Source organism: Aulonocara sp. 'chitande type north' Nkhata Bay, linkage group LG7, assembly GCF_057382095.1.
Source record: "Aulonocara sp. 'chitande type north' Nkhata Bay isolate Kocher_YH1m ecotype deep benthic linkage group LG7, A_spYH_male_GT1.1, whole genome shotgun sequence".
NCBI classification, from domain to species: domain Eukaryota; kingdom Metazoa; phylum Chordata; class Actinopteri; order Cichliformes; family Cichlidae; genus Aulonocara; species Aulonocara sp. 'chitande type north' Nkhata Bay.
The window spans coordinates 64607762-64631625 of NC_141350.1; the positions used below are offsets into that span (position 1 = coordinate 64607762).

Sequence of the window (23864 nt, forward strand, 5' to 3'; positions counted from 1 at the left end):
TTACAGGAGAAAGGCAATAGTTCAGAAAATCTGTGTATTGATTTGCAGTGTCCTGTTCCCTCTAAGGGGACATGTGCATCTGAACCACGCCAGCAAAATGCCCCCCCCCCCCCCCCCCCCGACCCTGAAAAGGATAAGCAGAAGCGAATGGATGGATGGATATATTTTTTGAGTTGTCCTGTTAGTTTAAACCAAATAGCCCAGTTCCATTTATTGTTGCATTGTTTAATGATGTCTAAAAGTTGCATTACTTGCTGAATGCTTGTTGTTCCCTTTGTACTGTACGAAGACATTTAAAAAAAAATACTCTTATCACAATCAAAATGATCATTTCTCTCTTTGTAAAGCGTCAGACTCTGACTGGAACATGTAACTGTACTATGTATTTCCTTAACCTTATTTATTGCTTCTCTTGGCTCTCAGGCATACCTCCCATAAGCTTTGATAACAGTTTTGCAGCATTCAGAAGGTAAATGTTTTAAACTATATTAGACAAAAAGCAATATCGTTTTTTTTTATCTTTACAAAATCTGAATAATCCTAATTCATCCCTTCCCTGTCTCACTCAGTGCAGCTCTGTCATTTAGACGTCTGGGTTAGTTTTCAGTCACAGGTGTCCCAAGGGTAATTGAGCCACGGGACCAAATAGCTTATACTTGAAAGAAGAAGTCTAGGCCTTATTACGGGCACATACGCTGCATATTAGGTAAGCACAAAGGTATGAGTTTTCTAAATGTGGAGGAGCCGGGGATGTCTATGTCATGACACGCTGTCGAATTACAGTAAAGTACTGGCAGCTAAATTTGCCAGCATTAAACTGATATTTCACACTACACCTACTGTAATCTGAGAGCTGTTCCTTACTGTAAATTAAACAAAAAACAACAAGTGTCTTATTGCAACGCTTCACAAAGTGCAGAAAAAATCATCTCTCGTGAAATGTGATCATCCCCGGTGGATATACTGACAATTGTTTGACCTCTTTTTGAACGAGTAAAAACGGGAATGACGGCATCACTAGTTATGCCAAGCAGCTCAAGCATTCATAACTAAAACGTGAGAGAAGAAGTAAATGTGTCTTATTTATAAATCCACACAGAGACAACAAAGCCAAATCATTGGTTTTAGATTTACCTGCAGAGCCTTTTGTGTTTAACCATCATGCAAAGCAAACATGTTAATTCATAAATATTGGCTTTACTCTGAAGTCTGCTGTTGAACCCGTTGATCCAACAAACAGGTCTCGTGTTCAGTGATTAAAGTTGTTTGCATACCAGCCCTGTAAGATTTATGGGGTCTTCTCAGACAGGCTGACCTCCACTCGCCTTGACACTACTACAGCGACCTCTGACCTTAGCTTAGGACCTTGTCATTCTTATTGCCTCATGCTCATTCAATGTGTAGAGACTTTCTTATGGCACGCAAAGCCAAAAAGACAAGGAAACTGACAGTGTTGTATTTTACCTTCTGCTTTTCTGTGTTTCTCCTGATATTCTCAAACTGGACAGGAGAAACTGTCTGAGACGGATGTATTCTTTTAATCCTTATTTCTGTCTCCAAGTAAGAAGATGGTTTATTTCTGAAAGACAAGGAAAAGACTTTCTCTCTGTATCACCAGAAGGGCAAGTGAGGCTATAAACAAAGAAGTGAACAGCATTAATGCTAAATAACATAAGCATTAAAACTAGGTAAAGGGGTGTAAATAAGGGGATTCCTATTTCAGTTGATGTTTTGGCTTTTAGAAGGTCCCAAGATGACGGCTGACATTGACAAACGACGGAGTGCAGGAGTGGCTCTTTCCAACTGAGACGTAGGGTGTGATTAAAGGCTGTGGATTGTCACACATGTGATTTAAATACTAAAATCTTGAGTTATGGATCATTTTGACCATTTGTGGAAAATGGAATACAGTGAAAACACAGCGTCTGACATTATCACCTTAGCAAACACCATCACCAGCTGGCTACTGTGTTTCCACAGCTCATCAGTCCAGTCAATTCATATCATCAGATGTTTTACACTGAAAACAGTTGCCATGGGCAGTTATTTAGAAGTCTATGAAGAAATGGTTTTCTTTCTCTGTAATCTCAGTAAACACTTTCCTGACTTCACATGGGTTACAATCATATTTCTGTCTACGGGGACGTAGGACAACCAACGTATTCCCCGTAGGAAGCTGTAAACACTTGTTTCAGATCATCAGTAAACTGAAGGGCAGCACCAAAGCCCAATAACAAGATTATTTCCAACTGTAAATCATGCAACATTAGAAGAGTGCAAGAATAAAAAATATGATGGGATTTGAGCAAAACTCATGAAACATGAAATGATGATATCTATAACAGTTTACTGTAATGTTGCACACATATATAAGGGCTTTTGCTGCAGATGAAAATAGTAACAAAAAGGTCAGATGTCCTGTGAGTAAGTCTGCTAGAAATATGCAGTTTAGTATAAAAGATTGTGACAGTTACAGGTTTTCACTAATGTAAGGCTTTCACAAAATACTGAGGATTGCATTAGTTAGGTGAAATGTTATCCCACACTGACTAATGTCTAATCTGAAGCTGAAACTGCTGTGCATCTGTGGGCCACTTTGCACCACCTCCACTTAAGCCGTCTGCTGCCACTGATGCCTGCTCTATTTGGGGCTGAGGGTCTTGCTGTTGCTCTTCTCACCTCCTCCTTTCCATGTATGCACACAGAATGGTGAGGAGGTGGGATTTATGATGTAGGGGTTACAAGCTGTTCATGCCTCTCGCTTCTTCTCCCAGAGATGCACACTGCCACCTGAGGCGTGGTTTTACTACCACACTGCACTGTCAGAATTCCCTACACGTAGCTGGACTGATTGCTTTGATAAGGCATTTTCACATTCCACCAATCTCTGCGATTTTGCCAGAGTACATCATTTAATGCTGAAAGAGAAAGTGTTTGTCTGACAATTTGAAGCAGTCTAACTGCTGAAAAGTAGGTTATTACGATTCATCAGATTCTGGCTTTCAGCTTCATACAGTTTTCTTTTAATAAATTCACTTTATTCTGCTGCACTCAGCTCTCTGATTGTGAAAACAGCCAAACTGATGGATAAAAAATATCTTGGGAAAGCTGTTACAAGCTAACACTCTTGCTAAGGAATCCTGAAACCAATTTTTAAAAGCTAAGTCAAGGCACCAGTTTTGAATGTTATCAATCCAACATGGACTGGGCGGTTAAGGCCAGCAGTGACTACCACACAATGTGAACCTGACATCTGTCGAAGGCTTTCAAACTAGAACAGGTAGCTATAAAACTGAATCAAACCAAAGTAAGGCTTTTAAAAATGCCAAAGTGTTGGTATCTGTCAGAAATCAGTTAAATTGATTTATGTGGATGCTCTGAGTAAATAAATTATATTGACTTTGGTGATGCCCTTATTGGTGCTGTAGTGATGCCAAGAAGTCAACACTTAGAGTACTGACTGGGATGAGAAGGCAGTTGTTTTATTTTATTATTAAACTATCTTTCTATCCCCCTCTCCCTGTCAGTGTGTGTATGGTGTTTGAGTGTGTGCAAGTTAACCACGCCTTGTGTTTCAGAGGCGGGTCCTCCTTTTTTCTCGCTCTTCAGCTCCCACACCTGGGATGACTCGGCTGCTCTCTACCTAAGGTGGAGGATTTGATTGTTGATTGTTGAATTGCAAACAGTTAGTGGAATTGTCTCTTATGAATTCTTACGTTTGTCTGATTTGGCGTTTGTTTTCCTGTTCCTTCCTGTACATGAAACCTATTTTATGAGTTCTGCATTGAGTCCAAATCGGACACGACAGGAAGACCTGTCTTTTAAGCTAGAACACTCTGGAATAATTCTTTGGTTACTTTAACACTCTAAAGCTTTTTTTCCCCCACTTTTCTTTGTTTTTGTGTCTTGTCATCTTTTTTTTTCAGTGTGTTCCGCACTTTGGTCTTCCTCTGTTGTTTTTAAATTTGCTTATGAATAAATTAACTTGACTAATGGCAAAAGAGCCCAAACTGACAGCAAAATATGTTACAAACATGAGTAGTAGTAAATCTGGCAAATATTTCATACACACTCAAACCACTGTGACGGTAGTTTGAATGTATATGAAAGACATAAAGTCCATCTATCTTCTTCTGCTTACCCACTTTAGGGTCGTAGAGGAACTGGAGCCTGTCCCAGCTGCTATAGAGTGAGAAGCGGGGCACACACACTGGGCAGGTCAGCAATCTGTTACAAGGCTAATGGAGAGCACCATTTATACTCACATTCACACCTATGGGCAATTTGAAATAGCCAGTTAACCTGACTCTAGTAGCTGCATGTAGGAGTCTGAGTACACAACAGTATACAGGGATATTACACAAAACTACAAATATCAATAAGGAAGGGGACAAGAAACATGTGAAAGTAATCAAGAGAACAGAGTAAATAGGAAGTAAATCCCATAATACACTATCAAGGCAAACAGGAAACAATCCAAAAGACATATTACTGAATACAAAGTCGAACAAAAGACCGAGACAAAGAGACTCTGGAGGGAGGACAAGGGAAAAAATACAGAAAGACGAGACAGTGAAGGGAAAACACAGGGACTGAATTCAAAGACAGCACCAGAACTGTAAACCATCTAAATCCGCATCCAAAAGTCTAAAAAACAAACAAACCTATAACTAGAGCTTAACTACAACAAGAATAAATGCTTAAAATTACTCAAATTATAATTGAATTAATTCAAAACCTCAACCTAACAATAATAAAAATCTTAAGGCTCTCAAAAAGCAGTGAAACCAAACACACTTAATAATCACCATGAGTGCCAAAGATAAAAAGTGAAAGTTTTTAAGTAGTCCATCGTGAGCTTTAAGGAAACAAGAAAAAAAAAATGTCTGGCTTCAAAGTCAGATTTTCAGTCAGTTTGAAGGAATGAATGAATAATAATGAAGAAATATGTGATGTGTAAATGTGGATGTTGGAGACTTTTTTACAGGGAGTGCAGAATTAGTAGGCAAATGAGTATTTTGTCCACATCATCCTCTTCATGCATGTTGTCTTACTCCAAGCTGTATAGGCTCAAAAGCCTACTACCAATTAAGCATATTAGGTGATGTGCATCTCTGTAATGAGAAGGGGTGTGGTCTAATGACATCAACACCCTATATCAGGTGTGCATAATTATTAGGCAACGTCCTTTCCTTTGGCAAAATGGGTCAAAAGAAGGACTTGACAGGCTCAGAAAAGTCAAAAATAGTGAGATATCTTGCAGAGGGATGCAGCAGTCTCAAAATTGCAAAGCTTCTGAAGCGTGATCATCGAACAATCAAGCGTTTCATTCAAAATAGTCAACAGGGTCGCGTGTGGAAAAACCAAGGCGCAAAATAACTGCCCATGAACTGAGAAAAGTCAAGCGTGCAGCTGCCAAGATGCCACTTGCCACCAGTTTGGCCATATTTCAGAGCTGCAACATCACTGGAGTGCCCAAAAGCACAAGGTGTGCAATACTCAGAGACATGGCCAAGGTAAGAAAGGCTGAAAGACGACCACCACTGAACAAGACACACAAGCTGAAACGTCAAGACTGGGCCAAGAAATATCTCAAGACTGGTTTTTCTAAGGTTTTATGGACTGATGAAATGAGAGTGAGTCTTGATGGGCCAGATGGATGGGCCCGTGGCTGGATTGGTAAAGGGCAGAGAGCTCCAGTCCGACTCAGACGCCAGCAAGGTGGAGGTGGAGTACTGGTTTGGGCTGGTATCATCAAAGATGAGCTTGTGGGGCCTTTTCGGGTTGAGGATGGAGTCAAGCTCAACTCCCAGTCCTACTGCCAGTTTCTGGAAGACACCTTCTTCAAGCAGTGGTACAGGAAGAAGTCTGCATCCTTCAAGAAAAACATGATTTTCATGCAGGACAATGCTCCATCACACACGTCCAAGTACTCCACAGCGTGGCTGGCAAGAAAGGGTATAAAAGAAGAAAAACTAATGACATGGCCTCCTTGTTCACCTGATCTGAACCCCATTGAGAACCTGTGGTCCATCATCAAATGTGAGATTTACAAGGAGGGAAAACAGTACACCTCTCTGAACAGTGTCTGGGAGGCTGTGGTTGCTGCTGCACGCAATGTTGATGGTGAACAGATCAAAACACTGACAGAATCCATGGATGGCAGGCTTTTGAGTGTCCTTGCAAAGAAAGGTGGCTATATTGGTCGCTGATTTGTTTTTGTTTTGTTTTTGAATGTCAGAAATGTATATTTGTGAATGTGGAGATGTTATATTGGTTTCACTGGTAAAAATAAATAATTGAAATGGGTATATATTTGTTTTTTGTTAAGTTGCCTAATAATTATGCACAGTAATAGTCACCTGCACACACAGATATCCCCCTAAAATAGCTAAAACTAAAAACAAACTAAAAACTACTTCCAAAAACATTCAGCTTTGATATTAATGAGTTTTTTGGGTTCACTGAGAACATGGTTGTTGTTCAATAATAAAATTATTCCTCAAAAATACAACTTGCCTAATAATTCTGCACTCCCTGTATATAAGGACTGTGCAGCATGGCATTAAATATAGACCTCACACCTAAAAGCTTCTTTCAGGACACAGAGACACACACACACACAGTAATGCTGTGAACTGTCATCTGGAGTGCAACAGTGGTAGATTGGGAGGGAAGCAATTTAAGACCAAAACACCTGAAGGGAAATATACCTCCACACACACACACGTAGACACACACATACTCGCACATACACACATACCCCTTCTCTCTGAGCTTCGATGCCTAGCTCCATGTGGTTGGCATGGAAACAGAAAAACTCCCCCCAGATGAAAATGAGATGCCCCCAATACGATTCACGTGGGAGCACAATGGGAACATTAAGATGAGGAATTATAGGAATAACATCCAACATGCTAATGCCTTTGATAGGTCTTCATTGTCAGTCTTCACATGAGGAGATTTAAATCAGTCCACATGTTAGACCCCACCGAAAAACAATGATTATTCCACATGTGTCAGAGCTTATTGTTGCTGTTTTAGTATCTAAATTCTTTTGTAAACCCACAACAGAGTGAAAAGAGTAGAAATCTCACCCTGAGGCAAAGTATCGTCTGAGTCATACGTGTTAATCACCCCCATCAGCCCCCACAGACTGCGGTCATTTAGAGCTGCAGGGCAGCAAAAGTCTTACTCATAGCATCCTTCAAACTCCCAGGCAGACCAAAAATAGCTGACAATTTTGGGAGTCTGCATGGCAACACAAAACATACTTCTGGTATATGTGCAAAGTTCCCAGGGAAAGGGTTTTATACATACATACATACATATATATATATATATATATATATATATATATATATATGCAAAGTTCCCAGGGAAAGGGTTTTATACATACATACATACATATATATATATATATATATATATATATATATATATATATATATATATATATATATATATATATACATACATACATACATCTCTCTCTCCCTTCTCTCCCTACACACACACACACACACACACACACACACACACACACACATATATATATATTCCTGAAGACTATTGAAAGAAATTACAGGAGCGCTTTGCTAAGACAGTTCAAGCTGTGTTGTTTGGCGGCTCAAGACTTCTGCACTGTATATTGCTATGTTGAGCCCCAAATCTGCCCATAAGTTATAATAGAATCACAGTACAGTAATTTCTTTAGAAAAAGCAATGGTAGAGGGAGATTTATATATTATATATCTAAATATATAATTATAGATATATTTAGTCATTTTCTCACCAAGTTTTCACGCTTTTTTTCTCCAAAATTTGCCACTTTAATGTGAAAAAACGTTATTTTTTCATGGATTTTTATACCCACCAACGCCATGCCCCTTAATTTTTTTTAATACGTTGTTATGAGTACATGTCTTAAACTGTAGTTTAAAATACTATTGGTAAAAGTATTTGGTCTACCACTAGGTGACAGTGTTTCACTAGGTGAAAGTGTTAGTGTGCTTGCCCTTAGTGGGAAACAAGAAAATTGCTTACTTGTTGGGTCCTTCTGTGGAGTTTGTATTGTTCTCTCACAGTCCAGGAACATGTTCATAAAGTCTGATGGAAATAAATCAGCCAGTATGAGTCTAAACACCTCTCTGTCTTTCTTTGTGATGGACTGGTAACCTGTGACAGCAGGGAAATGTAAACTATTTACAAGCAATAAAAAACAAAACCCCATTTTATACACTTAGCTTTTCTAATGCATTATGTCTAAATATTTTAATACGCGTTCCACTAACTCTCAAGAGTCGGGATTTAACAGAAGTCCGTGAACGCCGCATGAACTCTCGGCGGTCCCTTTGAAGTGCAGTTTGTGGCTGGAGCTGAAGCTGCCCTCGGAGGTAACAATTAGCTTATGTTAAAAAAAAAAAGGTTTCTGTATAATGATATTATAATTTTCAGGCTCTAAACAGGTAATAGCGCCCTCCGGAATAGTTGACCTACGAAATTGACTTTTAAAACCTCAACTTTCAGTCTATTCTTCTGATAATTCGCCACGGGTTTTTTCCCCTTCTTAACCTGGGATAGGCTAAAGCTCCCACCCCCACCCGCCGCCACCTTGAACTGGAAAAAAAGTGAGTGAACATCCATTACCCTGTAATATAGTCATTTTAACTCGTGTTGCTAATCCCCAGATTCAGTTACACTGATCGCTACAATGTTACACACTCCACTTGTACTTAGAATCTTCAAATAAAAGTAAAGATAGCATAACCTTGCTTGGTCCTACAACCATTAAACAGTTTAGTTTGAAACGTCAGTAGTAACCAGTTATATAGGAGCTTACTGATTTAGGCACCATAATTTATAATAAGGTACAGAAAGGGGAAGAAACGTGTGGAGAAGCACACGAAATACTTCCATTCAGTAGGTTTCAGTCGCTGATTCGTATCATTCCCCTCACCTTTTAGGATGGAGTGAAGTGTTAAAGGCAGGCTAGAGGATGTGAGTAAAGTTGCCCCCCCCCTTCTTCAAATCCAACAAAAGTGGTATCAAACGTTTGTGCTACGTTTGTGCTGGTTTGTGCTGCAAAAATTTTCTTTTGTGCTGCTATCATTTTAAAGATATTAATAAAAATTTCTAGAGGTCATCAGAGGTCAACCAGCCCCCCCACGTTAATTAACCTCCTATGAGCCGAACTCTTCCACGGCATTCATTTTTAATTTCTCTTTGATATTTGGGCATATTGGGGCCCGATGAATGTAAAAACAAAGAATTACCAGATTTTATTTTTTTTTACCTTATTTTTAAGAAAAATAAGAGCCACATATGAGGATATTCGTTTAAAATTTTGATAGAACTGTAGCAGTATAATGTCCTCGTAGGTGGATATCAGGCCCTTCTAGAGCAAGATTGAGTATTTTGGTCTAAATAACCGAAAATGTGATGTCCACATATGTGGACGCCAGGTCCTAGGAGGTTAAATCAAACAAAATGGGTGTCAATCAACTGTGCTACGTTTGTGCTGCTAAAATTGTTGTTTGTGCTGCTTCTGTTTTAAAGATATTAATGAAAATGTAAAGGTCAAAGGGTCAACCAGCCCCCCACCACCACATTACCCAAATCAAACAAAATTTATGTCAAACGTTTGTGCTATGTTTGTGCTGGTTTGTGCTGCAAACATTTTTGTTTGTGCTGCTATCATTTTAAAAATATTAATAAAATAACATCTTGATGTGTGCTTAATCATCCAGGTAAGTAAATCCCAAAAGGTTGATACTGTTCATCTGGACATTTTCAGTTGGAGAAACGTCACTCATCCAAGTGACTTCTTCAGTCTCAGCTGACTGCAGGTTTTCCCAACCTTATAAACACATGTGAGTGAAGTTGGCCCCCCTACCTTCTTCAAATCGAACAAAATGGATGTCAAACATTTGTCCTGCAAATTATTTTTTTTGTTCTGGTTATGTTTCCCTAATTTTATAAACAGTACATGTACAGTGAGAGAGAGATGTTACATCTGTCTTCACTTGCATCCCAGTCACGGAAGCGTTGTAGGTAGTTCATAAGAGATTACAGGATCACCCCAACCTCAGCAACAGGACCACTCTCAGCACTGATCAGTTGTGTTTGCTTTTGGAACTGTGTCTTAATTCCACCTATTAGGCAGAAACCTAGGTGTGTCATGGGTTCCCCCAGGCCCCTGGTCAAAGTCACCAAACCAGTTCATAAGCAGGTACAGGTGTGGCCAGAAGGGTCCTCAGAGGCACTGCAAGACTGCTTTTCCACCACAGGCTGCCACACATGACAACACCACAGACTTTCAGGAATATACAGAAACTGTCATTGCTTACATCCCAAAATGCATCGATGATGTCACAGAGATCCCTTGCCAAAATCAATACACGCAAAGCTCCAGGTCCTGATAACATCCTTGGACGAGCACTGATGGACTATGCTGTGGAACTCCCAAATGTCTTCACAGACATCTTTAACACATCACTAGGGTCAGGCCGTCGTTCCCACATGCCTCAAAGCCTCCACCATCATTACTGTACCCAAGAAGTCATCTACCTCCTGCTTTAAGGACTACTGTCCTGTCAAACTCACCTCCATCATTATAGAATAGAATAGAATAGAATAGAAAACTTTATTTGTCAATTTCTTCAAATGTACTTGCCATACAAAGGAATTAAAATTACGTTTCACACTGTCCCATGCGTAGACATTGACAACAATAAAGTGCAGATGCACAACAAAAAACAGCCCTAACAATAAGGTAATATTAAATAGGTAACAGGATAGACAAAAAAATAAATAAAAGTGTTCCAACAGTGTTCCCTGGAAAATAGTATACTAGTCTACTTGAGGTAGTCCCAGGTTGTGGTTGGTAGGGGTATTTTGTTTTAATGCAGCATAAGACTATAGCAGCAGGAATAGTAATATAATAATACAAATAGTGCTAAAAGAAATACTAAAAATATATAGCAGCAGGTGTGTGCAATTGCAATGCAGAGGTAGTTGTTTCCAGTCAGGAATGTTTTCCAGTTCTTAGTTCAGAGAGTGTTTCCTTGTTGGAGAGTGTGCGTGGATGGGGGTGGGGGTGGGTGGGAGGGGTAGAGTCCAGTCTGTCTTCCTATACTTCTGCCAATCTGGTGATTCTGCTGGCTGGGAGCCAGGAGGGAAGAGAGTTCAGCAGTCTCACAGCCTGGTGGATGAAGCTGTTGGTGAGCCTAGTAGTGCGGGAGCGGAGACTTCTGTATCTCTTTCCAGAGGGCAGGAGGCTGAACAGACAGTGCGCGGGGTGGGTTGCATCGTTGACAATTGTGATGGCTTTGCGGGCGAGGCGAGTGGTGTAAATGTTTTGCAGGGAGGGGAGTGGTACACCAACTATCCTCTCAGCTGTTCTCACAATGCGTTGTAGAGCTTTCCTGTTATAGTCAGTGCAGCTACCGCCCCACACAGTGATGCAGCTGGAGAGGATACTTTCAATAGTTCCTCTGTAGAATGTGGTCAGGATGGGTGGTGGAGCACTTGCCCGCTTGAGTTTGCGCAGGAAGTAGAGGCGCTGTTGTGCTTTCTTGGCCAGTGATGCTGTGTTAGTGGTCCAGGAGAGGTCCTCACTGATGTGGACCCCCAGGAACTTGGTGCTGCTCACCCTAACCCTTATTAAGTGCTTTGAACGGTTAGTCATGCATCAAATCAAATTATCCCTTTCGCCCAACCTGGATCCATTTGAGTTCGCATACCGAACTCAGCAACTCATTCACAAACTGGATCTGCTGGGGATCAGCACCTTGCTGTATAACGGGCTGCTAGATTTCTTGACAGGAAGACAGCAGACAGTACGGGTCGACAGCAACACCTGCAGCCCAAGAACACTGAATACGGGGGCTCCCCAAGGATGTGTGTTGAGCCCCCTTCTCTTCATTCTGCTGACCCACAACGAGATCTACTACAGGGGTGAAGTTAACCATCTTGCAGAGTGGTACAGCAACAAAAACCTGTCCCTGAATGTGGAGAAGACCAACAGCGACTCTACTTCCTCTGCAAACTGAGAAGCACAAGAGATTCAACCCCCATTATGAGCACCTTCTACAGAGGCACAGTTAAGAGTATCCTCACCAGCTGCATCACTGTGTGGTATGACTCCTGCATTGGGTTCTGCAGGAAAAAATGACAACGGGTAGTGAGAGCAGCCGAGAGCATTGTGGGGACCTCTCTTGCCTCCCTCCCCAGGAGATCTACTGCACCTGCCTCATCTGGAAGGTTCTCCTGCAGTCAGCTGAGACTGAAGAAGTCACTTGGATGAGTGATGAAATGTTTCTCCCACTGAAAATGTCCAGATGAACAGTATCAACCCTTTGGGATTTACTTACCTGGATGATTAGGCACGCATCAAGACGTTATTTTATTAAGATTTTTAAAATAATAGCAGCACACACGAAAATTTTTGAAGCACAAACCAGCACAAACGTTTGACATGAATTTTGTTTGATTTGGGTATTGTGGGGGGGCTGGTTGACCTTTTGACCTTTACATTTTCATTAATATCTTTAAAACAGAAGCAGCACAAACAACAATTTTAGCAGCACAAACCAGCACAAACGTAGCACAGTTGATTGACACCCATTTTGTTTGATTTAATTCATGTGGGGGGGCTGGTTGACCTCTGATGACCTCTAGAAATTTTTATTAATATCTTTAAAATGATAGCAGCACAAAAGAAAATTTTTGCAGCACAAATTAGCACAAACGTTTGATACCACTTTTGTTGGATTTGAAGAAGGGGGGGGGGGGGGGGGGCAACTTCACTCACATAGAGGCAGAGGTGGCAAAAGTATACACATTATGTACTTAAATAAAAGCGCTGAAAAAGGTACAGATTCAAATTCTTTTCTCAAGTAAAAGTGAAAAAGTACAGGTTCTGAAATGTACTCAAAGTAAGAAAGAGATAAGATAAGATAAGACTTTATTGATTCCACAACGGGGAAATTTTTGCGTCACCTCAGCTCAGGTACAGACATCAGAAGGAAATACAAAAATACAAATAAGTACAATCAATGAAAAAAAGTAAGATAATACACTATATACAATGGTAGCATACACAGTATGTGGTTATGGATATGGTTGGAAATATGGAAGACATAAACTATATAGCTTGACATAACTATTGTACCACTACTATTCCTATGTATAGACATGTACACACACACATGTACACACTAAATATACATATGCATACATATACATACATATATACCTGCACATGTCCGTACACATGGAAGGTCCATTATGCATGAAGTGGTGACCGTGGATGTTCAGAGTCCAGTGACTTATGACATCGTGATTGAGGAGTTATAGAGTCTAACTGCTGTTGGGATGAATGATCTGCGAAAGCGCTCCTTCCTGCAGCGAGGGTGTTTCAGTCTCTGACTAAAGGAGCTGCTCAGCCCACTCACATACTCATGCAGTGGGTGATGTGGGTTGTTCGTGATGGATGTCAGCTTTACTAACATCCTCCTCTCGCCAACCACCTCCACAGACTCCAGGGGACATCCCAGCACGGAGCTAGACCTCCGCACCAGTTTGTCAATCCTGCTCCTGTCCCTGTCCGTGCATCCACTACCCCAGCAGGCCACTGCATAGAAAAGGGCAGATGCTACCACAGTGTCATAGAATGTCCTTAACAGAGTCCTGCAGACTCCGAATGACCTCAGTCTCCTCAGCAGGTGGAGTCGACTCTGGCCCTTCTTATACAGGATGTCTGTATTTGTAGTCCAGTCCAGTTTATTGTTGAGGTGAACACCCAGGTACTTATAAGAGTCCACTATCTCAATGTCTTTCCCTTGGATGTTCACCGGTGTTGTAAAAGTAAAAGAAAAACTTCATTTCAGTCTAAATTTTTAATCTCATAAATGTCTTCTGCTTGAGTCACTAGTAGAACATGAGATGGTGGCCACACATCATTGCTTCTTATCCCTTCTGAGATATGTTTTAGTTTAGTTTAGTTTAGTTTTTTATGTGTTTTTATCACTGCTGGCACAATGAGACTGCGCCTGCAGCCATTCACGTTGCACAAGTAGTCCCGCTCCTCCCTGATACCACATCCACGCATCTTGTTGCAAGAAGGTTTGCTGTGAAGGTTTTTTCACTTAATACAAGATATTTTAGCTTAAAATAAGTGAAAAAAATCTGCCAGTGGAACAAGTGAAAAATCTCTAGTTTTTCTCTAGTTTCAAGATTCACTGTCTTGAAACAAGTTCCTTTAGCTTACTGAAATGTTGCCCTGTAGCTGATTGTGTCTTATTTTAAGTGTAATGAGATAATTTTGACTAGAAATAAGACAAATATACTTGGTAAGATTTTGAGTTTTTGCAGTGTGGGGTCCATAAACATGACTCATCCACATTATGGCACAAGTTTGATCAGCCTCGGATTTCAATTTTTAATGTTGTTGGTATGATTTTGAAAACAGTCCTCAAAGCATTGCTGATTTTGGTTTCCAATGACTGTTGTTACCTATTAATCTTCTCATCAAATTATGTAATGCAAAGTATTCAGGATTCTTTGAGTGTCGTGTCTCTTTCTGATATAATGTAAAGTGTGGGAGAGTTTGTGTAATGCTTTAGGCTCTTGGTAAGGCTCTAAACAAAAACATAGCACACTTAGTGATATGACATCAATATTATTGAATGGTATGTTTGTCTTTGCTGTAATAAAATTAATTCGTTATACAAAAAAGAACCATAAACTTGGTGTATTTGAGAATAATCTACTTTCCTTTTCCTGTTAAACAGAATCATGATTGACTTTGAGGAGACAGACTTCATTTTGGAAAATCAGAAAAGAAAAAGAAAAAAAGATCTCAAAAAAGACAAAAAACACAAAACCAACATGACTGTGAAACCACAAGAGAGCATCCAGAAGAAAAAGAAAAACTCCCAGCTCAAAGAAGAAAAGAAGGAAAGGAAACAAAAGAAAAAGGAAAAGAAGAAAGAAAGGCAAAGAAGGAGACTGGCCTTAGAGCTAGGCAGCAGTGTTGTATTTAAACAGTGCGGTAGTGCCCAGGAAAAACCTTTTGAGAAGCCTGAAGCATCAAAGCCGCAACAAAATGAAAAGCTGAAGCCTGATCGTCTGACTCAAGACTCCAAAAAGAAATGCAAAAGAAAAAAAAAAGTGGTGTTTGAAGTGTCACCCTGTTACATCCGTGTCAAACGGCCTAAACTTGCGTCATCCTCCACCAAAGAGGAGGCGGCTGTGAAAGGCGCTGAGAGCTGTTCACAGGACGCAGTGACGGGGAACAGCCGCGATCAGGACTCTCAGGGCACCAGTGATGACATCAACAGCCAGGACTTGTTTATTACCCAGAAGACTTTCAGAACATCGCTCTCCGAACCCTCCAGCGGGGAAGTCAATGACGGAGCCCTTATGCTATCTCCTCAGGTGCGAACACAGCAAGGCGAGTGCCAACAGCTTAAACAATTTCATGAAGAATCAGAAAAATGGCCACATGACTCACAGCCTCATCAGCTCTTTGTGCAGCCAAACCCAGAAGAACCTGAAGAAGGTAAAGGACATCATAAGATACATAAGCAGAGAAAAAAGTCCCTTCTGAAACAAGAAAACACAAACTTATCTGGAGAGCAAAGAGTCTCACGTTCAGTGCATTTAAAGCTCAGTGAGGGGCATCCTTTCCTGGAGGAGCCAATCATTGTCGACTCCTCCCTGGATCTTGGAGAGCGTTCCCCTTCATGCCTGCCACATATTAATAAGTCATTACTTCCTGCCAGGTCCACAGTGAGCTCTTCCACACAGACAGAAAACTTCTTCACCACTGAGCTCTCCTCCTACCTCAGCTTCTGCCAGAAAAGTAGACCAGCTGTTTGTTTCGATGACGTGAAACCTTTAGACCTGAGCCTTCCACACAGGGTGAGAAAAGACCACAGGAGCTGTTTGTCAGTAATGGAGGTCAACCGTGAAGGAGAAGGAGGCATGGGTCCATCTGGGTCTTCACTTGTGAAAGAAAATCAGGTGCTTTTGGGTCGAGGAGAAACAACTCCCAGTCCGCAGTTGTCAGAATCTGATCAAAAGTCTGCTGATACAACGACATCCAGCGAGGACAGCGAGCAGCCATGCCGCGCTGGCAAGCTGGACCTGATTCAGGTGATACCACATGATCCTATTTGTGTAGTTACAGAGCAACAGATGATAAATTAATTCATCTTACATATTGAACTTTATATTACAAACTTCAGAGCTAACACCAGATATCTTTTTATGTGTTTTTCAGCTTCAAGCCTCTTGAAATCGCAGTTCTCTCTTTTTTTTCACAAAAATACTGAAAATACTGGCGTAAGATGTCCCACTGATGGGAATTCTGCTGTTTTATCCTGTTTGTGGAAAAAAATGTAATGTACAGCTCTTTTAGGAGATTACTGGGAGATTTAAAAAAAATAAAAGTATGACTGTAAAGATTAGTTTGTGGAAGATTTAGGTGTAAGAACCATGATAAAATATGAAAAACAGATTTAACAGTTACAAATTATTGATATTTATTTTCCCATTCTTTGCCACTCAAAGCCTATCCTGTATCCTATTTTTTACTAAAAGTATTCAATATAAACACACACTCACCAGCAGAGTGGCGGCAGGGTCAGTTAACCAGCTCTAAGGACACTCTCACGCTAGTAGCGACTACAGGTGGGTTTTGATTATCGATTTATCGATTAAAATCGATTCTAGCTTGGATAACGTGATATCGATTTATTAAAATGCTGAATTGATTTTTGAATATAAATTTATTTTGCCCGAAATGCAAGAATCTCGGGTTAAACCTCACAAAATTTCAGCAACCACCAAACAGCTAAAGCAGTAAATGAGAGCAGGTACAGGGATTCTGCACAAAGACATAAACACAAAGCGCGGAGATGTGGCTTTCTCACCCGACGGCACGGACACGGTCGGGGCTGGAAGCCGACAGCTCGCTGATTCTGATGTTTCGGCGAGTCCGCGCTTTGTGTTTACGCCCTTTTTGCGCTGATTCAGAAGCTGTAGGTTTTTATCTCTCTCCAAACAATATTGACTGAACCAGCAGCAAAAGAAGATCCAAACTACACTTCACACTAAACATCGTCATGAATTCCCTCCCAGTTTTGCTGTTTTGCTTCCACCACAATAAAATCACACTTCATGCAGAGCTCGCTCGCTCTCTCTCTCTCTCTCGCTTGCTTGCTTATTACACACAAGTCTACAGTTGTTTACAGCGCTGTCGGCCGCTGTTTTTTTCCCCTTTTACTCACTTCTAAAAACAAATCCTCATTTCTGCTGTTCAATTATGAACAAATTTAAACTTTTTAAAATTATGCAAAATTGCAAAACACTTAGCTGTGTTGCAATTCTGTAACTTTGCTCTGCTTCACTTCAGCAGCATCAGGTAATGTTCATGTGTTGATTAATGGTTTTCTTTCGTTTTGATCTACTGCAGAATATTTTTAAGGTCATCTGCTATAAAATCCCAGGCCAGGAAAATCTCCTTCATGTTTTTCTGTGTTACTTTGACACAAAGGCATCTGCTGTGATGCTTACACCTTTGATAAAGTCTCGCAAGTGTCAGCTTTCTTTTTATAGATATAAAAATATGGAAATGTACTGATGCGTGATCAGAATTATAGTATTTCTGACTGAGGCAAAATTTCCCCGATTAAAATCGAATCGGATTGAATCGAATCGTGGATCGAATCGATTCGGGACCTTGTGGATCAGAATCGAATCTATTCTAGAAATCAGTGACGATACCCAGCCCTAGTAGCGACCATTGTGTTGTTCAAAGTTTTAGGAGCAGGGGTTGCTCAGTAGGTAGCGTGGTGGCCCCATGATTGGAAGGTACCTGAGCAAGGTACCGTCCCTACACGCTGCTCCCCAGGCGCCCAATGGCTGAGTGAATTGGTTAAATGCAGAGAGGAATTTCCCCACAGGGATCAATAATGTATATATTATTATTATTATTATCTTTCAATCAGTGACAGACGTTCTTTGACTAGTTCCAATAACCAAGACTAGAAAACCATTGTTGATATCGTATGTCCAGAGCACTAATAAGGATTACGTGCATGTACGCTGACTTCAATATTTGAGGCCATGTTGATTATGAGTAACGCCTTGTAAAAGTACATATATAACACAAAATAAGGATAAAGATAATATGGTCACCTTTAATGCTTTTGTTTAGGACTCTTTTGACAAGTTGCAAAAATTAGTGTCACGTAGATGTCCGAGTTGTTGGCAGGGCCGATAAAAAGTATTAATTCAGTAAGGACTAGATGTTACAATCCCGGACAATGCATGAAGATTCATTCACTTTTTTAAACATCTCTCAATCTGTCAGATTTCTCTTATCACCCTTAAAAATACTGGTGACCAGCAGTGCTACCCCTCAGCCTCCTAGTAGACACACTACTAGGAGGCTGAGAGTATCAAATTTAGGCATCTTATTGGGGGCAACTCATGTTCAAGAAAGAAAATTATCCAGGGCTGTCCATTTCAGTTGGTTCGTGTATTTTGACATTATAAACACTTAAGAATTTCTGTTTTTGCTGAGTAGTAATAAATATTTATCAGGAGAAAAGGAGTAACTGAAGTTTCTTCCACTGTTCAGTAACAGTATGACTTTTTTTGGTCCTCAGGTCAGAGCGGTCCAGATGAAACTCAACGAATCCTTCTTTTTCAAACCCAAAGGAGAGGGACGGTCACCCAGGCCTGAGTCACCGCTGATGAAACTCTCTCAGGGCAGAGACACTAAAAGGAGGAAGAGTCGCTGAGGTCACAAGGTTTTAATATAGGCTGCTATTAGCCCTGTTGGCTGACGTCAACAAATAAGATGTGACGTTTGTGTTGACGTTAGTGGCCAATATTTATCTGTTCAGTCATATCAATTTCGTGCTGACTAAATGTTCAGAATTTCATCTGAAAGCCTTTAAAAACTTTTATATAAGATTTTTTTGCTTCCCTGGAACAATTAAATGAAATCGTTACTGCCACACGAACAAACAAAGAAGACTTTAAAAACAATTATTTAACACATTAATATGGACCTAGAACTTCACAATTGCTCCAATTGCTTAAACTTTCCTAGCAGACACCATCTAACGTCTGGAAAACTGTTCAATTTTATGAGCTTCAGCTGAGAAGCAGCGTGTGTCAAGTGTCGAGCATTCCTGCTGAAACTCAGCCTGTGCCTGAGGGTCTTTAAGTAGAAGGACAGCTACATTAACACTATCAGTGAGCTCAGGTCTTTTATTATATATGCTGTAAAGTTCTGATCTACATTATATGGACAACAGTATTGGGCCACACGCCTCAGTTCAGGTGTTTTCAGTCCCATTATCATAAGGTTAAAACATCATACACCCAGATGTGCAGTCTGCCTTTACAAGTATGAACATGGTCCTGCAACATCAGCACAAACACTGTGTGCTGGGAGCTTCATGGCTGAGCAGCTCCTGTACGTGTAACGTGTAGCTGTACGTTTATCCAAATACTATATGTTAGGAACATGAACAGAAGAAACATGCTTCCATTAAAAGAAAAATAAACTTCTGGGATAGAAATGACTGATTACTGTCTTTTGACCTGTTGTTCTAAAGTTTTTAGTATTCTGTCATGTTTTTTTAAATTGCTCTGTAAGTTTGTCCGGCAGTGGCAGTTTTTTGATGCCATGTCGCTATGACAGCATGTCGTAGTTCATAACATCATAACAAATAATCTGTTGTTAAAGTTTATTTATTGTGACGTAGTAGAAGTTCACTTTCTGTTGAGTGTTGATGCAGTATTTACCAAGTTCTTAAATGGTGCTAAATAAAGATCTTTATTATTTAAGTCTGTCTGCCAGCAGAGTTTGTGTGTTCTGCTATGAAACATGGAGAATATGTGAAGATGAATTAAGACCTTATATTCAACCAAGTGCTACAAAAGGCAAGCTACATGAGCAACAGATGTTTTAAAATGATCTCAGTGTTTTCAGATGGATTAGTGAGAGTACAGATCCAGAGGTGGGCCAGACCCACCATCACAGACAAGGAGAACATGCTTGCAGATAAGTTCTGATGCACAAACTACGGAATAAATGTCAGGTGATGTATTACATGTGTTTTGCTTGCACAAATGAAACATACTCTTTGAACATCAGAGCCGAACAGCAGTGGTGCAGAGGTAATCCAGCACCTCCGTCTCATTGGACAAAAAGCTTTTGGTCAGAGTCCAGTCGGTTTTCACTTTGGTCAAGCTGTTATTGCTTAAATGTGTCTAAAGCATCCTAGAGTCTGATCCTGGGAAAGCTTCACTCCTCACTGGTCTCAGCCTCACATCTCACAGCAATCAGATATGGAAGATTGAATTCAGAGCTCTCTTTTTCCTAATTATTCTTCTGAAACCAATTTTATTTCAATTCTTACTTTTAATCATTCTGGAAACAAGATTAAAAAAAAGATAAAAAAGTTACTTTGTTGAAACACACCTCTTTCTTCTCCGCTTGTGTTTTCACGTTTCCCTAAAATCCCCCAAAATCAGTGTAATTCAGTCCAAGTCAAAGTGGCCACCAGGGGTCAGCTGTTGCCCTTACAAGATGGGCTTAACAGCATGAAAACAACACAACTAGTGTCACTTTAAATATCCACTGGTCCCGTCCCAACTAATGGCCTATAAAAAGGTATTTTACCAAGGTGTCACGCAAGAAACATTTCACTATGTGTAAAACCAATGAGCTGTCTCAAGACCTTCACAACCCTATTGTTGCAAAACATTGCTCCCTTTTTTTGTGATAGCCAGCTTCCCGCTCGCTTCCCTAACTGCAGCTGATGCGACAGGGCTTCGGCGCGGGTTTGCTGCCGTTGCTGCAACTAGGAACCGGGGAATATGGAGGAGAGAGGTGTGAATGTTTTTCATTTTTGTTCTCCGTTGTGGGTGTTTGTGGAGTGCATGTTCAAAATAGTTGGGAATGGAATCAGCTGAGGATGCTAGTTGGTTATGCTTTTCATATCTGAAAGTGCAATTGTTAGTACCTTGATATCTTTTGAATCAGATATCTGGGCCTAAATCCTGAGAAGCCATGAAAACTCTCCAGTAAGCTCCCATCCAAAAGTATGGCGTGGTCTGCTGGTTCCATTCTGCAGCCGTGTCGTTCTTTAATGGTGAGGCAGGAAATGGACCCAAAGATGCAGACTTGGAGGCAACCTTGAATAACCAAAGACTGACCTTTATTTAGTTGGCAGCTGCAAATCCATAGTACAAATGAAGACAGAGATGAACTAAATCAAGGAAGTACTACAGCAAAACAGAACTAGGCATGGGGAACATAGGAGGACAGGAAAAGCTTAACACCTAACAATATCAGAATAAAAACATAACCTAGGCAAAGGTAACATCCAAACTGAAAACTCCAAAAATATAAAAAGGAGAATATAAAACAGGAAACTGGGTATGCCCGGTACAAAACCCAGGCTGCAGCTGTCTTATAAAATTGCTAGCATGGGTTAACATAACACAAAGCTTTATTATGCTTGATCGTGAACTCTGAAGAGCTTTATTCATCATCGTTCTGCAGATTGGTCATTGATGCAAAAGCTTCTTGAGCCCAGGTGACGCTCTGGCTCACACAGATGCGCCTCCCGGTGGCTGTACCGATCCTGCAGGAAGATTACAAGAGAGTTAGGATAGAAGATACCACGCTGTGGCTCGTGTTTTCATGCATTCTGTTTTGTGTTCAGAAATTACGATTACTGAAATTACTCATTGTGGTGACATACACAAATGCTTTTTCCAGACAGGCGCTGTGAGACTTGAAGACAGAGACTATTTTCTTCGGTGGTATCCTTCCAGTAAAGAATTTGAAACAGCATTGTCCATGAGACATTTCAAGCAATTGTTGAGCTAAAAGGAAAAAAAATAATAAAAAGACAGTAAAAAATTCAGTTTCATAGCAGCATGTGTCAAAGGTGTTGAGCATTGTTGCTGAAACTGACAGTCTTTAAATAGAAAGGCAATGACATTAACACTGTCAGAGCGCTCAGGTCCTTTATGATATACACTGATGATGTTTTAAAATAACCCATCAGCCCAAGATTAAAATTTAAACAGAGTGGAGTTGCTTTCAAGTTTTGTAAAATGTAAAATGCATTAACAATAATAAGTTAAAGTTAACAACCAAATATAATCTGAGGTTCAGCTGATCTGAACATTGATTGAACTGAAAGACAATAAAAAAGATTTTTAAACACCACAGCTATTTAGGGATTTCTTAAAGCCAGCAGAACCTTTGTTCCCTTCTGACTCTACTAACACTCACTGAACATGAACTATCAGCTCCCATTAAACCCTTCAACCAGAACTCATGTGACAGTAATCTGTATTGATTAAAATAAACACAACCTTAGTCATGATCATTATAATGGTCCTAAATGACTCATGGCAAGATAACTAGCTAATACTGCAGAATTCCTCTTAGTTGACGCTGTTCTTTAGTGATGCAAATATCCATTTGGGGCTCATTTAAGCAGCTGGTAACGCAGCTGTGAGGATGATATTATTTTCAACATGTTTTGTAAACTAAGAGAAAAAGGTGATTCAGAATCTTGAAATTGACATTTCTAAAATGCAGTTGCACAAAATAAAATAAAAAATCATAATAAATCCCTCCAAAAAGTTTCATAACAGATTAAAATGCAGCATATAGAACTGATTAACAACAATAAGTTTATTTAAAACCAGATAAAAACAGGTATAATTGGAAATAATTCAGCTAAATTTCAGGAGCAGGAGCGTTTCTCCATACACTCGCCTGCACTACTATCTGACCAGTCCCCTCTGAGGCCTTCCTCAAACCCCAGCCTCAATTCATGCTCAAACCATCTGCCATTATCTACTAGAAATGCTGTCAAACCTTTTTGCAGATGTGGTCCCAGTTAATTAATCTGAGGTATAATGTTCACTCGTTTTCTCAGTGTAACTTGTAAAAGTTTTGACCAATCAAATAAAATCATTAAAAGGCCTCAGATTACATTTATCTTCAGACTGTAAAGCAGACTGACAGACTTACGTGCAGCAGCGCAGTAATAAACCGTGAGCAGCAGAAGCAGCAGTCCCACTGTGGCCTTCATGTTTACTCCTCTCTGGATGTGATGATGTCCTTCTGCTGTTGCTGTAAGAAGTGATCTGAATGTTTAATGCAGTCTCACACTCACATAAAGGGCCGTTATATGTTTGTCACGGTGAGTTTTTACTGTCACTTAAACACAAAGATTAGAAATCACCGACCAAGCGACATCTCTGCAGCTACTCCACACTGCATACAGAGACAGATAACATCAAGAGATATAAAAGTATTCGACTCAACTAAGTAGTTACATTTAAAATATATTAATCTGAAATGAGATGACCCAAATGCATACTGTACAAGGAGAAAACGCACCTTTTATGAGGACAGTCCAAAGTCCAAAAGATGCAACAAGTCCAGACAGTGCAAAAAAAGCAAAATAAGTCCAAGAAACAGACAAGAAGCACACAAAGGCAGATCACTGAGGAGTTAAAGAAATGCCACCTCAAAGATTAAAGGGAGATGGCTGTCAAAACAGGATTATGTAACAATAGGAAATGGGAGGGAAACTAAGGAGAGCAAATGGGAAAGAAGAAAAACAACACAGAGGAAGTAAAACTTGACACAAGACACAAAAGAAACAAGCTAACACATTAAAACAGGAAGTAAGTAAACACTGAAGCCAGGACACAGAAAATAGACTCTGGGAAACACTGGAAAAGGCTTTGAAACTAACACAAAGAACTACAACAAATAAACCCGAAGGCAAAATACTAAACAG

The 23864-nt window shown here is 40.2% G+C and overlaps 2 protein-coding genes across 3 annotated transcripts; one reads left to right on the forward strand and one right to left on the reverse strand.

Annotated features, from left to right (window-relative positions):
* Window positions 1–8352: 8352 nt before the first annotated feature.
* On the forward strand, window positions 8353–19842 carry LOC147326616 (uncharacterized). The gene is made up of 3 exons (XM_086302628.1): window positions 8353–8396; window positions 14796–16161; window positions 18681–19842. The coding sequence occupies exons 2-3, from the start codon at window positions 14800–14802 to the stop codon at window positions 18813–18815; spliced, it is 1497 nt and encodes a 498-aa protein (XP_086158754.1). The 5' UTR covers window positions 8353–8396; window positions 14796–14799; the 3' UTR covers window positions 18816–19842.
* Window positions 19843–21226: 1384 nt separating this feature from the next.
* Window positions 21227–23659, reverse strand: LOC147326617 (C-C motif chemokine 4-like). Of its 2 annotated transcripts, XM_086302629.1 has the most exons (5): window positions 23459–23659; window positions 23305–23332; window positions 23087–23188; window positions 21798–21921; window positions 21227–21677 (listed from the first exon to the last, which is right to left on the reverse strand). In XM_086302629.1, the coding sequence occupies exons 2-5, from the start codon at window positions 23312–23314 to the stop codon at window positions 21575–21577; spliced, it is 339 nt and encodes a 112-aa protein (XP_086158755.1). In that variant the 5' UTR covers window positions 23315–23332; window positions 23459–23659; the 3' UTR covers window positions 21227–21574. The 2 variants fall into 2 exon arrangements, with proteins under 2 accessions (XP_086158755.1, XP_086158756.1); XM_086302630.1 differs by lacking the exon at window positions 23305–23332 and having other exon boundaries at window positions 23459–23657.
* Between the last annotated feature and the right edge of the window lie 205 nt (window positions 23660–23864).

Coding starts and splice junctions, on each gene's coding strand:
- LOC147326616 (XM_086302628.1), top strand. CDS start 14,800: ATGATTGACTTTGAGGAGACAGACTTCATTTTGGAAAATCAGAAAAGA. Junction 16,162..18,680: donor GCAAGCTGGACCTGATTCAG/GTGATACCACAT, acceptor TTTGGTCCTCAG/GTCAGAGCGGTCCAGATGAA.
- LOC147326617 (XM_086302629.1), bottom strand. Junction 21,922..23,086: donor TTATTACTGCGCTGCTGCAC/GTAAGTCTGTCA, acceptor TTTTCCTTTTAG/CTCAACAATTGCTTGAAATG. Junction 21,678..21,797: donor TGTCTGGAAAAAGCATTTGT/GTATGTCACCAC, acceptor ATCTTCCTGCAG/GATCGGTACAGCCACCGGGA.